At 38.6% G+C, this 15,884-nt stretch overlaps 1 protein-coding gene across 2 annotated transcripts in view; it reads left to right on the top strand.

Moving 5' to 3' along the window:
• The window catches only part of Sphkap (SPHK1 interactor, AKAP domain containing), a 127,128-nt gene that overhangs the window by 13,222 nt on the left and 98,022 nt on the right, over positions 1-15,884 (top strand). For both annotated transcript variants that reach the window (XM_077799615.1, XM_026396289.2), the window contains exon 2: positions 228-333. In XM_077799615.1, the coding sequence (XP_077655741.1) occupies positions 228-333 (106 nt within the window). The remainder of the gene's footprint in view (positions 1-227; positions 334-15,884) is intronic.

Genomic DNA, 15,884 nt, shown 5'->3' with positions numbered 1-15,884 from the left:
CAGTGTAAGCACTGTGGAAGGCCTTGGGCTGCAGTTTTGTATTCGCGCCAGCCTAGCCCAGAAATGTGCCCAACAAAGAAATGTCAGTTTCAGCAGCAGGACGGGCAGTACTGAATGCAATCAGAAAAGATGATTTTTGATAAATCGTATCATGCCTCATTCATTCTGCATTTCTAAACAGATGACTCACTGGAATGTGTTCTCTTTTGTGTTTGGGACACAAACAGCAGCTCCGAGTCAACCCTGATGTATGAAGTGTCGGAGGCGCAGCAGGGCAGCGGTGGCGGCAGCCTGGGAAGCAGCCTGGGTGGCTCCATCACAGCCTGTAAGAAGGTAACCTGGCCCAACTCCACTTCCTTCTCAGGAGCTGAACCTGAATGCCATTGGGGCTTGACCCTTCAAGTACTTTTACTAAAGTCTAAGCAACCAAAGCAAACGACCCATGGTTTGTTTTCCCAAATAATCCCTGATGACACTTAAAAAAATGTAATTCATGGAATTGATCAAAACAATCAATTCACAAAAGTATAACTTGAAAATTATAAACCTGCCTTGCCATACCCCTTCGTCCCACCTCTTCCCAAGGTACCTCTTCCCAATTTATGCATGGATAACAGCTTCTTGGGTCTCCTTGGGGGCAGGAGGAGTCTTCATAGGTTTGAATAACTTAATTTATTGTATTGAACTCACACGTTTGTATTTACGAAAATGTCATAGCTGTTTTCCTTTTGATGTTTTCTTTCAAAGCAGGGTATGCTTAACTTACTGAAGAAGCAGAATTGCAGGCTGGGGCTGGGGCTCAGTGTCAGAGCACTTGCCTCACATGGGTGAGGCACTGGGTTCCGTCCTTAGCACCGCATACAAAAATAAATAAAGTAAAGGCATGCTGTCCATCTACAACTACGAAATAAATAAATAAGCAGAATTGCATGGCCTGGAATACAGACTTCAGAGATATCAAACAATCCAGCAAATGATCTTCCGTGCTTGTATGATTATGTCAAAGTGAACACCAATGTTACGTATAACCACAATGCACTAAGGAAAACATAATAACTAAATAAAATTTAAAAGATACTTATAGAAATTTGTCACTTGAATGACAAACATCATCCATTTCAAGTACCTTACTTTTCCAGCCAGTCCACTCAGATTCAGAAACAATCCAAAAAACTCAAGATCCTGCCCACTTAGTGTTTCTGTTACTATTTGATGCTGATTCCCAGGAGAGAATGCTTCCTCTCATTCAGACTTAAATGAAATCACACTAGATTACTTCATTTATTGGAAAGATATTTTAATTTAAAAATCTTGTTGATGTAAACAAAGACAAATTCTGTTGCTAAATTATTATATATTATATATGTGCATATTACATTTATGTATGTAATATGCATTATATACATGCATATGTATGTACATCTATCACACATATTTTGTATGTATCAATTTGTTGATTATTGTACCCAGTTAAGAAACCTTATTCATCTCTGCTTGTATGACTTTGTATAACTTCCTTGTTTTTAAAGTATTAAGAAATTAATAAGTATCTGCACTAGGAAACATATGATCACAGTAGAAAAGTAGCATTAAAAACTATTTGCAGACTCTATTAGTCAGCTTTCCATAGCTGTAACAAATACCTAAGATAAATAACTTAAAATAAGGAAAGACTTATTTTGGCTCACAATTTCAGAGGTTTCCATCCATGGTCACTTGGCTCTGTTGCTCTTGTGCATCTGATGAGATACACCAATATGCAGGAGTCATGGTGGAGGAGGCTTCTCACCTCAGGGTAACCAGGAAGCAGAGAGAGACAAAGAGAGAAACAGGGAAATAGAGGTAGGGCTGGAGTCCCAGTGGCCCCTTCCAGAGCTCATCCACAATGACATAAGTTCCTTCCACTAGGCCCCACTATCAGAGAGTTCCACCACCTCCCATTTGCACCACAGACTTGTGACTAAGACTCCAACACATGGCCTTTGGGGCCCATTTAAGATCCAAACCATAACATAGGCATTCATTTGTACCAAACTAACTAACTAACTAACTAAATAAATAAGCCTGTCTAATTAAGAGCTCTTAATCATCTGTGTTATATATGATCTATTATCTTTCTTCTCTTAAAAATTACCCATACAAGAGTCAGTGCTATCAATTCCAGTTTTTAATACTGGAAACTGATGCACTCTATTTCAAAATGATTTTGAGTTTCTTATAAGAGACCTAAAACTGCAGTTTTCCAAGCCTTAGGTATATTTTTTCAACTCTGTAACTTCAAATTATTAAGTATTCACCAGATGCTGTGCATCTTGGAAAATAAAGGATTTTTAATTCATTCTAATTTTTAAGGTCAATATAGCTTACTGATTCTGTATGGTATTGTAAATGATTGAAGCCAGACCTCTGCATTTGACAACATGCTAAATCATTACCTGTTGTCTGAGATTCAGCAAATGACTTTCTCTCTTCTTGCCTTAGTTTTCTCATCTTAAAAATGAAGATAATTATATCACATAATTTGCAGGATGGAGGAGAGAATTCATTGAGTTAATAGATGTGAAATGTTTAGAACAGTGTAAGCTTATTATAAACACTCGAAAGAAAGATTACTTCATACTAATATAATTCTACAGAATAATTTTATCAACAAGTGTGCAATCCCACATAAAAAATTGACATAGGTATCACCATAATGACAAAGCTAGTGATTTATAATGTTATCTCCGTTACAGTTATTTTCCCGGAATAATAGTGGTTATATCTGTTTCTTTTAAAAGAAAAAAAAAATTATGTCTAGAAGCCCCTGAACAGAGTTTTTGTAGCTGAATGCTTTATCTCCTCAATTAAAACCCAAACTCAATCATCAGTTTTAAATTACTTCATATATACATATATACACACACACTCTGTAAATACATACTGTATAGTATGTATATGTGTATATTAGATAAGCATATGTCTATTTCTATGTACACACATACAGTCAATCTATTTTTCAAATTAGAATTGATAATTTTAAATATAACCCCACTCATTCACCTTTATTTCTGGAACAACTATTACTCCATAAGAAATTGCTTTCTTTGTAGATCAAAAATGATCCAATTTAGGTAACTTCATAAAGTTCAACCTACATAAATTCAAAACCCTGTTAGATCTTGAAGGAAGATACTAGGATAGATCATAAATTGCTCCCAAACCTGACCAATTCACAATCTGGTTTGGTAGATAATACTGGCTTCCTTGGTGAAAAGTGAAACTGTAATTCATAAGCTTAATAATTATGTAACGTAACTCTACAGTAATATCTCAAAATAGTATGAATTAATAATCATTGAAAGCTAAGAGCCAAGAGAGACCTTAGACAGGGGCAGGAAAGTGGGTTATAATTTAGGCTCTGAAGGATGGCCAGAATTTGAATTGGTGAACAGAACATCCAACCAAATTTGTAAAGGACTGCTACAAATTAATGCCATGAAGATCTTTACACCTTTGTGTACTGATAATTTTTTAAAATATTCATAATACCTTCCTTTTATTTCAAATAATCTCTGAAGCTGACATAATAATTTCATTTAAAAGACTAGTTAGTACTAATTTGCCATGGGTCACATGTCATGAGGGCTGTAATTGTTTCCCTCTCCTTCAAAACAGTAACTTGCCAATGATTTGCCCTTCTTGGTAACTAGAACATAGTCCCTTGGTAGCAAGACACTGAATATGGAATGATTCCATTTCTTCATTAGTTATTTTATTACTGCATATTACAGCAAATTAATTTCAATAGCCCTTTGTCCATATTTTTAATCTTGTTAATCACAGATTAACAAGATAATAGCACTGACTAAGGAAGTGAAGATCCGTATACACAGAAATGCACCTGTAATGCATGTTCTGTACAAAAGAAGCTGAAAGAAGGACAGTTATATCTCAGAAGCAGCAGGCCACACAGCGAAATCACTACTCTTTTAACAGTCAGTCACCCTTCACTCAGAGTAATGTGAAAAATTGAAATTTAGTGGTAATTTCCAAACTCATCAAAAGTGATAGCTTCATCTCCTTCCTAATCAAGCCTTCTCATCAGAACTAATATATTGCCAAATTAACTGGAAGAGGAACTAAATCAAGGGTCCAGAGGGCAATGCATTAGTTGGATTATCAGCCTTTGCAAAGCTGCAAATCAATTTTTTTTCTGTGTTTCATAATGAATCTCTAAGGTTCTGGGAGTCCTACCCAAGCACAATTACTTTGGTTCCTCTTTGCAGAGGAGGGAATGTGGTCGATGGAAGCCCCAACTATGAAAAAGCCCTAGTGTCAGGACAAAGAATTTGATGGATTTATTTGAAAAATGAACTACTTGATACATGTTTTTGAAATTGGGAGACTGCCTGTTATAGTTTGTAGATGAGGTGTTCTCCAAAAGCTCATTTGCTAACTTGGGAATGTTCAGAGATGAAATGATTGAATTGTGAGAGCTGTAAGGTCACAGTCTATCCTAGTAGAATGGACTGACTGGGTGGTTACTAGGTAGGGCCCTGCTGGAGGAGGTAGGTCACTGAGGACGTTCCCTAAGGGTTCATCTTCCCTGACGCCCCTTCCCTCTCCTCTCTCTGCTGCTCCGCAGTCCTGAGCTAAACAGCTTTCCTCTACCACACCCTTCCACCATGATGTTCTGCCATACCTCTGGCCCAGAATAACAGATTTAGTCCACCATGAACAGAACTTACGAACTGTGAGCCAAAATAACTCCTCTATGTTGTTCTTGTTGCTTATTTTGCTCACAGCTATGAAAACTCCACTAACCACAGTGAGGGTTTACATATATTTTCCTGGCATTTCACTAATAGATGTCCCTTTTCTCTCTGACAGACAGGCTCTGGTATGCAAGATAAGTTATATGGTCATCCTGGCTCTGGTTTCAGAATTATCCCTGCTCTTCTTTCTCACCTTCTTTTAAAAGCTGGGAAAGTCGCCAGATACATTCATACTGAGTTTCTGGGGATTGCATAGCCTGAACTAGTGGTGACCAATAAAACCTGGTCACTAATAATACAATTGTGGGCCCTCCTAGAACCTGACTTTGCTAATTCAGTCCATTGAACCTGGCATGACCTCAGAAGTCTGCTCATTTGGGAGCTCTAAGCAGACACTTTCAATCCATCCAAGTTGGAATGTGAGATAATCTCTCTGTCAACTCTAATTTAATGAGCATGGAGATACAGAGTGAGTTTTAATGTGTGCAATGTGATTATCTGAAATAATGCATTTAAAGTGAAAAAAAATGGAGAAAAATGGAGAAGAGATACTGGTGGGGAGAGGGTACTAGCACTCTCCCTGGGTAGTCTTTGAATTGTATCCCTTATAGACTCTGCCCGGTGCCCTGCTTTTTCATATGAAACAATCAGAACCACCATTGGTAAACGGATTCAAATAGATTTTCACTAAATGTGGTAAAATAGTATATGCTATTATTTTTTAAAATTTGTTAAACACTAAGTGAAAGATCCTTATAGTCTCTTTCTAATAAATCAAAATCTGCTGTCTCTAAGGAGGCAGTGTGACATTGTGTTAAAAAAAAAAATTAAGAAGGGGTGGTGGTGGACCAGGTGGCACAAGCCTGTAATCCCAGCAGCTTGGGAGGCTCAGGCAGGAGGATGAGAGTTCAAAGCCAGACTCAGCAACAGCTAGGTGCTAAGCAACTCAGTGAGACCCTGTCTCTAAATAAAATACAAAATAGGGCTGCGGGTATGACCACTGGTAGAGTGCCCCGGAGTTTAATCCCTGCAACTCCCCCCCCCACCACAAAAAAAGGGGTGAACTTGGAATCTAAATCTGAAGTAGATCCTACTTACGGTATGGTCTTAGGCAGGGATGTAAACTTCTCTGACTAATTCTTTAGGGTTGGTATGATGTTTACAAACAAAAAGATTTGTGTAAGATCTTGGCATATGGCTGATTCTCAATAAATATTAGCTAATTCCAAATAAATGATCTTTATACACAGGCCAAACTTATTAAAGTACAACTTAAGAACTGAGGGAAACGTGGCGTGCCATGTGTGGAATATCAGTTAGAATTTCCTCTGCTTTGAAAGTGTTCCCTTCCACAATAGCTGGACATTTTCAATCCATGCTTTACCTCACAGACTAAAGATTTGGTATTTGGAATGTAGTGGAACCAAGTCTATAAATAGGATTGATGTAAGGAAAGGATTGTTGGAGCAAAATCAACACCCCAACTAGCCTTCTTTTTTTTTTTTTAATGTCATGTTAATTAAATCCACCATAAATTCGGATTTATCAAGGGCAACAGGCTGAAAACACTTCAGCTTCCCAGAGGCAGAATTTGATCTTAATATGACATCTGATCAGCTCTTTGAAGTTACAAGAGCATTTCTTTGCCATGACTGACCCCTTTAAACTGACTTAAATTTGTTTCAGATATATCAGGAGAATGATAGACTAGATGTCCCTCAGTATTTAATTACTCTGTAAAATTTCATCCAAGCTCATATCTTTTTAATGACATGTAACTAACAAAAGAAATTCAATTAATGGGTTCCATCATGCACATTGTGTGGATTTTTCAGAGTCCAGGTCATCCTTCTAAAACATTCTTAATAGTCAGAATTGTTCAGGGACAAAGGTGTCAACACTTCCAAAAAGCTAAGAAGTGCTTTCACTGTGTGTGACAGCTGGATAGTCACATGATGAAAAATAGTTAGAAAATTCTGCATTTATAGAAGCTGTTTCCTTAAGGAAGAAAAAAAGAAAATTAAAAACAAATTTAGCATGGTTGAGTTGTATTCTACAGAAGGAGACATTGGTGCTCCCCCTGGGTATAAACACTCCCATCGGTTCTGATCACCCATACAGTCCATGATCTTCAGGCCCAGCTTCTGATACCACCCATTGGCCCATCAAATTTTTGTCAAATAACTAAATGTCCTGTTTTATCACCATTCTGCATCAAAATTGAAGAAAAGAACTTTTTTAAAGAAATAGGTGTTTTACAAAAGTGATATTTAAAGAGAGCTAATCTGGTAGTTCTGGAGGTAATTTCTTAGGGAATTGGGGCCCAGGGGGGTCACGCTTGGTGGGTTTGGGGGACTGGGGTGAGGAGAAGTAGAATGTGCATAGACACAATGGGAGGGAAAAAAAGGAACCCAGACAATTATGTTTGGGTCAAGTTTAGCAGGACTCCAGCCTCGAGGGTTGTGCAGAAGAATGAATGGTGCCTGTTCAGGCCAGGGTATCCTTGAGCAATGGCACTGTTCACACCACTGGGAAGGGGGGCTGGGAGACACTAGGAGTAGGAGACCAAGAGTCTAGATTCAGCCCAGTTGCCCCAAAAGAGCTAACCACAAAATTCCCTCTGGGGGCAGTTTCACTGACCGTCGTAGGAGACGTCTGTGTGCCCTGAGCCACTTCCACATCTAGGAGGCTTCAGGATCAGTCTGAGGACAAGATGCAAATGACCAAGGCTGCTGGCCGGGCTCATGTCCTCTGCTGGGGACAGAGACATCTAGAGTTGTTGACTCTGCCCACCTCTCTTTGCCTCCAGCAACCTACCTAGACAGTGTTGAAGATTCCAAGTGTCTGCCTCTTCTCTACAGCTCATTCCTGAACCATCCTTCCTGCTGTGAGAGACAACTCTTAGAAGGAGCTTGCGATTCGTTTTTTCCCTCCCTCCCTCCCCTCCTCCCTTCCTTCTTTCCTTCTTTCCCTCCTTCCTTTCTCACTTTCTTTCTTTCTTAACTAAAAAGTAGGGCTTTGAAAACCCATAATAACTTAGAATATTTTGTGGATTTGAGGGTGTTACTGTACTATTGGAACTAGGCAAATGATCTTTCCCCTCCCCCCAAAAAGTTATTGTAATTACCCTAAATCATATTTTAAAATTTTATATATATATAGATAGATAGATAGATATAGATATAGATAGATATAGTGGGAGGGGGTCTTAAACTTTTAAAATATCTAATCTGGCATTCACAGTTCTCCTTTCTGTCTTTGGATATTTGCAGAAAATTTAGCCACTCTGCCCCCCTATTGCTAGCCTTGGGCCCTCTTCTCTTTCCTTTCAGGCCTGTGTCTAAGAAATCTTCCCAGTTTAGTTACCTGGAGTAGGCTGTCTCTCCACTCATCATAATATCCTCCAGCAGAGAGAACCTGCTCATTTGTGTACCTGTTTTTGCCAGGTTCACTTCTGCCTTTTGTGAAGGCAACTCACCCTGAAATATCCCTGTCAGGGCTCATCCTCTGCCTGATGGGAAGCATCTAAGAAGCAAGTACGTGTGTGTGTGTGTGTGTGTGTGTGTGTGTGTATTTTAAATATGTGTCTGTCTGCATGCATCTTAAAATGGAGTTGTTTCCAAAGCTTCTTCCAAGAAGACTGTGAGAAAAGAGAACTACCACTTTCTTTTAATTGCCAAAGGTCAAAGACATGCATTACAACTCAAGTGATACATGACCATAAAATCTACTGTCCCTTTGTCCAGTGGCAAATTCTGCTCTACCTGTGCTTTACATACCTGTACAAACAATCCCAAATAAATGAACTTTGAAGCACATCATATATTTTTCTCTATGTATATTTTTCTAGTATTTTGTTTTTCTTAACATTAAAACCACTTCCCTTTCACTGGTCTTATAAATATTAGACCATCATACCTGCTTTAAAGAGCAATTAAATAGCATCTATTCAACTTTCCTGTATTTAGAAATATAAGTTGATTCTGTTTAAAACATTGCTGACTATTCATAAAATATACTACATTTGCATTTCCTGAATATATCTGGTTTTATAACTCTTGCATTTCATACTCTATACCCAAACTTGATTATCATGTTCATGTGGGAAAAGTTGTGATCAATTTTCAAAGCATTCTTCAGCTGACATCTGGGGGCTGTGGAAGAAGTAGCCAGTGTGGCCTGATATATATTGCCAGACTCAACCACTTTCCAAACTCTGAAGGCTTTTCTAGGCTTTTATGTGATTCTTGTGACTACGTTGAGATACAGTGTAGCGTCCAGGGGACAGGGAACTGAGTGGCACAAGAAAACCAGAAAGACACTAGAGACTCTACTGGAGCTGCACAGTTCATTTCTTGTGACATAAAGATGACCTTTAGATGAGATTAGCATACAGAGTTTCTAAATTACTTGCATGGGATCATTAATTTCAAAGAAGAGAGTCACTTTTGTCTTGACACATCTCCCTGTTATACTCAGGTAGGTATATCCTTAGGTGGCGTTTGTAGGAGATGAATGCTCCATAAGTCAACACATTCCATATTTATTTGCAAGGAGCAAACTTACTTAGACTAGGTACATATTGCTAAAAGCATTCCATAGATAAAGACTCTCCTGCTAGAAGAGTACAATTAATTCACCTGGAGGCCAGTCTAGGGTCTGCTAACCATGAAGTTATGTGAAGGTCTGCCTTCTCTTCACCTTCTACACTGGGGAGAGGATGAATTCCAAGCCTGCTGCTAATCATTTCCTGCACAACCTACCCAAACAAGGCATGCCTTTGACATGGTGCTTTTTAGACTCCTCTTCCTCCTTGATAATGAAAGATTGCTCTATTCTAAATGCTTAAAAACTTCATTTCTTTCTAGTACTTTTCTAATAATCAATTAAACAATTTCCAAATTTTAGTAGAGTTCATTGTATGATTTAAGAATGCTTCATATTCGCCCAAACAGAATAACAGATATGTGTGACTGCCTGTGTATACTAGAAATTTAAGTTATCATAAAAACTTAATTCTGCAATTAAATATGAATCAAACCAATAACTAAACTTTCCAAAATTATAATAGAAGAATTTTGAAGGCTCTTAGAGTGTTTCCAGATATTAATAAAATAGATGGTCTGGCTCAGCAATGGGTTACTTTTTATTGAAAGATGAAAGATTCTTTTCCCACTACTGGGAAACTTCATTTCCCAACACTTACTCTGCACCAGCCATCACTGCTCATTGCTGTACTTGAACACAGGGCACACTAGTGCTTTGAACCTGTGCTTCTACTCAGGACGGGTCCCTGCTCTTTCCTCAGATGAGGTGTGAGCAGAATCTTACTTCCTTCAGATTTCTGCTCAGTTCTATCCTTAGAAAGGCCTGCCAAGACATGTTTTTCAAGATAACATCCTTTCTTTCTTTCTTTATTGCTTTATCTGCTTTCATATGCCTTCATTATTTGACTTATATGTTTATCAATTATGCACTTGATTTTTTTTTTGTTTCTGTCCTGACCCAAGAGAATAAAAACTAGGCTCTCTCCATTTTGTGGTTATTCTTGTTCTGTTTACTGATTCCACAGTTAGAGGAAGAGTGCCTGGTAAAATCAGCAGACACTCAAGAATGAGTTGTTGAATAAATGAAAGAGTGAACCAAACCTTGGTGTGGATGGCAAACTCCTTCTCTTATCCTGACATTCAAAATTAACATTAAACATAAAGTCTAAGTGAGGCTTTTGAATATAGTTTGGACCAATATGGAACCAAGTCAGTATCTGTAAAAGGAATGAGATATGTTAAAGTTAAAAGGAAAATAAATCATGATGAAATACCACCATGTACCTGTTAGAGGGACTAAAATAAATTTAAAACCAAACACTGACAAGGATATGAAGCCACTTGGAGTTTCATACCTTGCTGGTGGAAATGGAAATTGGTAAATTCACTTTTAGAAGATGTTTACTAATTTCTTATAAAATTACCTAATGACTTAGTAATCCCATTCCTGGGTATTTATCCAAGCAAAAATAAATAAATAAAAAAAAAACTTAAATTCAGGCAAAACCCTCAGACAAATATTTATAGTAACTTTTTTTAAAATATTGGCTCCAAACTAGAAATAACCTAAAAGTCCCTCAACTAGTAATTGTTTTTTACTCTGTATACATCCATATGATAGAATATCACTTGGTTATAAGAAAACAAATTACTCATATACACAATAGCATAGGTTAATTAAAAACCATTTGTTATGGTTGGGATATGAGATGTCCCCCAAAAGTTCTTGTGATAACACAGGAGAAAACTGATTAGATTATGAGAGCCATATATTTATCAGTTCATACTAAATTGAATGGACTAAATGAATGGTAGATATAGATGGGTACACACACACACACACACACACACACACACACACGTGGCTGGAGGGAGTACGTCACTGGGGGCATGACTTTGAGGTTATATTTTGCCCCTGGAACCTTGATCTGTGGCTCACTTTCTGCTTCTTGGCTGCCATGAGCTGAGTATCTTTCCTCCACTGTGCCCTTGGCTTGATGCTGGGCCTCATGGTCAAGCCCAGAGCTGTGGAACTGGCCCACAGTGAACTAAACCTCTGACAGGGTGAGCTCCAAACGAACATTTCCAACTCTTAAGTTCTTCTGGTCAGTTATAATTGGGTCCCAGCGATGATGAAAAACTAAGAAATGCATGATTCTAAGTCACAAAAAGCTTAGTCCACACCTATGACATTCTGGAAAGGACAAAACTTGAAAGATAAAAGTTAGAGCAAGCCCTTAGGGGCTGGGACTTGGGACACATGTGACATTTTGACATTTGAGGAACAGGAGGGATTGGGGGCGGGGGATGATGATTGGGCTGGTGTGCACAACTATGTGTACTTTCCAAAATTCACAGCATTTCGCACACACAAACAATGGGCGCATTTTACAGGAATGAGGCACTCTATGAAGAAAGTGTTAGCTGAAGGAGGGTTGTGTTGCCAACCACACACGTGAGGGTTCTGAGCCCCTGCCCTCAGGCTCATCTCCTCCTGCCCTCTTTCCCACTCACCATTCAAATCCAATTGAGCCCTTCACTTTATAATTTTTATAATAAAAATGTTATTGAATTTCCTAGAAAGAGTCCAGGACAGCAGTGGAGGCCCGGAGAGCCTTCTCTGAGTGAGGTCACAGATTTCTTACTGGGCTTCTCTGCCTCCTTTTGTCTTGTAGTTCCTCTTGCCTTTTGTTGTCACAGTCATTTAAATGACATTGATTCCTCTCGTCATTTCAACATCAGGTTGCATATTTAAAATAATACCTGTCTGAACCCCTTGAGCAAACAGATGGCTGGGGGGCTTACTCTGGAATGGCCGCCCCCAGGGTCTGTTCAACCTCGGGCTGCTGAGAGCATTCCTGTCTCAAAAATCTCCACTTACCTTAGCTTCTTGAAATCCACCTGTTTGAGGAAGGGAGAGGAGAGGACACCTCTCTGCTTGTGGAAAAGAGGGAACTGCTTGTTCTGATGACACATAGTTGATTTTAAGCAGCATTCCATCATTAGCCACAGTGCAGACGTTCACGTCGTGTGCAAAATGCCCTTCTCTTGAAAGTATTGAGGCTGCTTCGCTGTGTTATGTGATGCTAATCAGAAAATGAGATGTTTTGATGGCATAAGACTAGAAAATGGGAATCTTCCTCCACAATAAAATCCTTTGTTACTTTTTTAGAAAATTCTTGCAGTGAAACATCCTTGTGGGCATAGATTTAACTATCAAATTTTCTTCATGTTGAATAAATCATGCGATTAAAAAACTCAAATGTTCTTTTAGAAACATGATCATTGGAAAAATATACAAATCTATATGACATCAAATTAAAGAGATGTTTGTGGCAAACAAAAAAAAACAGTGGGTCAGGAGCAACAATATGGTAGGAAATGCACAAAATCTGAATTGAGTGAGATAAAGTAGAAAAAAAATTTCTATTACAAAGATTTCACAGCAGCAGAAAAATCTTTGATACTGGAACTGGGCTCAGTTTTAGTTAGGTTTTAATGTTTGGGAAAGAACTTTGTTGGAAATTTTAGGGGGTAGCTGGAATGATGTGAAGAAAAACAATATGTGACATAAAATCTGTGTGGTTGATCTCTTTGGTACACTGTTAGATTATTGCAAAGAGAGTATGTTTGCCGAGGATTGATCAGAATGCTTGGGAAAAACTTAAGGGAGCAAAGTACAATATAACTTAAACCCTGGACATTAATAAATATTCATTATGTGATTAGCAGGTGGGACCTGAACAAAGTCTATCTTGAATGTGAGGCCATAGTCTGGCATGAAGTCCATAAAATTGTGGTTTCACAGCAACAATGTTGTACTTCTTTCTTGTTTTCTAGGACTAGATTCTTAATGGGTTCATTAATCCCTTAATGTTAAGGTCTTAGAAAAGAACTTATGACCACAGTAACAATATTAATAATAATAGCAGACACTCTTTGTGAACATGTCAAACAATCAGAAACTGTGCACAGTCACTGTTTCCAAGGTCTATCCAAGAGCCCTGCCTCATTTTGTACATGGAAAAACTGAGTCTCAGAGGTTCAGTGAATTGCCTTAGCCTGAAGTTAATTCATGGGGAAAAAATGGAATTTGAAGCCAGGTATGCCTTCAAAATCTTCTTGCTGATTTTTTATTCTGGTTTCAGTGAGCTCTATGGATTTGAGAAGTGACTGGTAAGGCAGGTAGAGGGACAAGAGAGACAATTACAACTTGAATAGTCAGGGCCTCCCTGGGGACCTGGCCTTCCCTAACTTCCCGGCCCACATATCACTCCTGCCTTAGTCCAGTAAGGTTTTAATAATAATAACAATAACAATAATAATAAACAATCCTCTAGATTTGGTAATTTATAGACAGCAGAGATTCATTTCTCACAGTCCTAGGGGCTAAATCCAAGACCAAGTCTCCAACAGACTCAGGGTCTGGGGACAGCCAGCTCCTCACAGATGGCATCAGTCCTTCACGTGGTCGAAGGACACCAGGGCTCTCTTGAGTCTTTTGTAAGGTTGCTAATCTGATTTTGGGGGGTGGAACTCTCACAGCCTATCACCTCTTAATACCAACACCTTGGACACTGGATTTTAGCATATAAATCTTGGAGGGACACAAACATTGGGATCGTAACATTCTCCATCTCTTTTATTATCTCTGGCAGCATCATGTGGATTTCCTCGCGATGCCTACCACAATTTACAAATGAATGTGAATTTCCATGCTCCTTTATTTACCCTTTGGCTTGGTTGCCACATTTTAAGCTTCATAAATATGAAGACCAGTTTTACATTATTCACCAAAGTATTTCTCGGAGACTAGGCCATATGAAGTATGCACTTAAAAATATTACCAATGCTTCATGAATGAAAGAAAAAAAATTCAACTTTGGAGAGCAGACAGCAAAACTAGCCATAGACAAGGTGCTCTAGCTGGAACATATGTTTCAATCAGGGTAACTGTGAATATTGTTTTGTCATCGACAGTAAAGAGGAAAATTAGGATTCTTCTGGGCATTTTAATTGGGGAAGAAGGAAGTTTTTATTTAGACATAAAGAGTCCAAGATGACGGCAGGAGATCCAAGTATAATCACCCAGAGTGAGCAATGTGAAAAGCCACGCTTCTGAGAAAGGTCAAAGCACAAGAGAGAGAGAGATGGCTGACTCATCTTCTGGGTCATAATTAATGCCCCAAGCGACCCTGAATTTTCCAAGGAAAGTGACTGAGGGAAGTGGAAAGAGCAAGACACTGAAGGCAGACTAGAGGGAATGCTGACACCTAGGGCTATGAAGGAGGAAAAGCTAGTCAAAAGAGGAAGGACCGCGTCCTCCCCAGCCTCCCCAGTCACTCCAGGTAACTCCAATCCATCTTTTAACACCATGGTCAAGTTCAAAGTCCTTTGCTGCCTTTTCCCTCCAGGTAGGACTGACCACTCCACTATTGGGATATCTGACTTAGACTTCTATTGATCAAAACACCTGCTTCCTTTCGTGATCCCAGGAGTGTTTCTTTTCCCTCTCTTTTTTACTTCCAAAAAGGCAGTGGTCAGTTTTATTCATTTTAATATTCCTTGTGTCTAATGTCAAAACAGCTCAATGAACATTTGACTGAATGCTGACCACAGAAGGAGAGTAGGGAAGAAAGAGCAAAGTAAGAAGGGTATATAAAACATAATGAATAAAAGAAGAGAAATTGTCAAACATTGTGGAAAGGTCAAGAAACCGTAAAGATGGAAGAGATCACTGCCTTCTGATAGTGATCACAATCAGGTATCAATTGCCTGCTCTGATAGATCAGCCCTTTTCAAGCATCTTATTTCTTCCTTGAAACAACCTTCTGAAGTGGCTTTAATTGTCCTTATGGAATAGATGCAAGAACTAAGTCCCACAGAAGTTAAGTGACTTGCCCAAGTCCACTCAGTAAATGGCGGAATTAGACAGAAATTCAGTTCTGTTTCCAAATCGCTGTAGCCAACCTTAAATGACTGTCTTTACCAATCTAATTACTTTGAAAGGTTAAGACATCATCAGCAACATTCAGGGTTATGTCCAGTTCACTAAGCATCTATCTCCACTTCTCTGTATCATATCCATACTGAGTTCCTTCATCTTGGTTCTTTCTATCCAAGGGAAAGTAACTATCATGCAATATAAGAACCTTTTTTTATTTAAGATACTCGTGAAATGTTAAGAGAAATTATGCCACTATTATTTCAAAATTGAAAATACACAGCATGTTCATTATTAGCTCTTCATCTGCAATAAGTAAGCCCAGAACTAAAAATAGCAGACAAATAAATGAACCGTTGAGATCCTGGTGAGTTTTTCTCCATTTCCTCTCAGAATGGCTCTCTCAGCAGGGAGGCTGTACTCAGAAAGCTTCAAAATCATTAAGTTCTTAAGCACCTATTCTTCCTTCAAGCATTCTTCTTCTTCTAATCATTTGTCCAAACCATTAGACCAAAAGCATCTCACAGGTTAAAATTGCTTAACATGAGAGGTTAAGTGGTTTACTGAAGCCTGAATTCTTACTCTTCTTGCATATTTGGCTCATAATGTATAAGGAGAAAGGAGAGCAGGAGGCAT

Source organism: Urocitellus parryii, chromosome 1, assembly GCF_045843805.1.
Source record: "Urocitellus parryii isolate mUroPar1 chromosome 1, mUroPar1.hap1, whole genome shotgun sequence".
Lineage (NCBI taxonomy): Eukaryota > Metazoa > Chordata > Mammalia > Rodentia > Sciuridae > Urocitellus > Urocitellus parryii.
The sequence above is the reverse complement of the archived record's forward strand: the minus strand, read 5'-3'. Positions and strand labels throughout refer to the sequence as shown.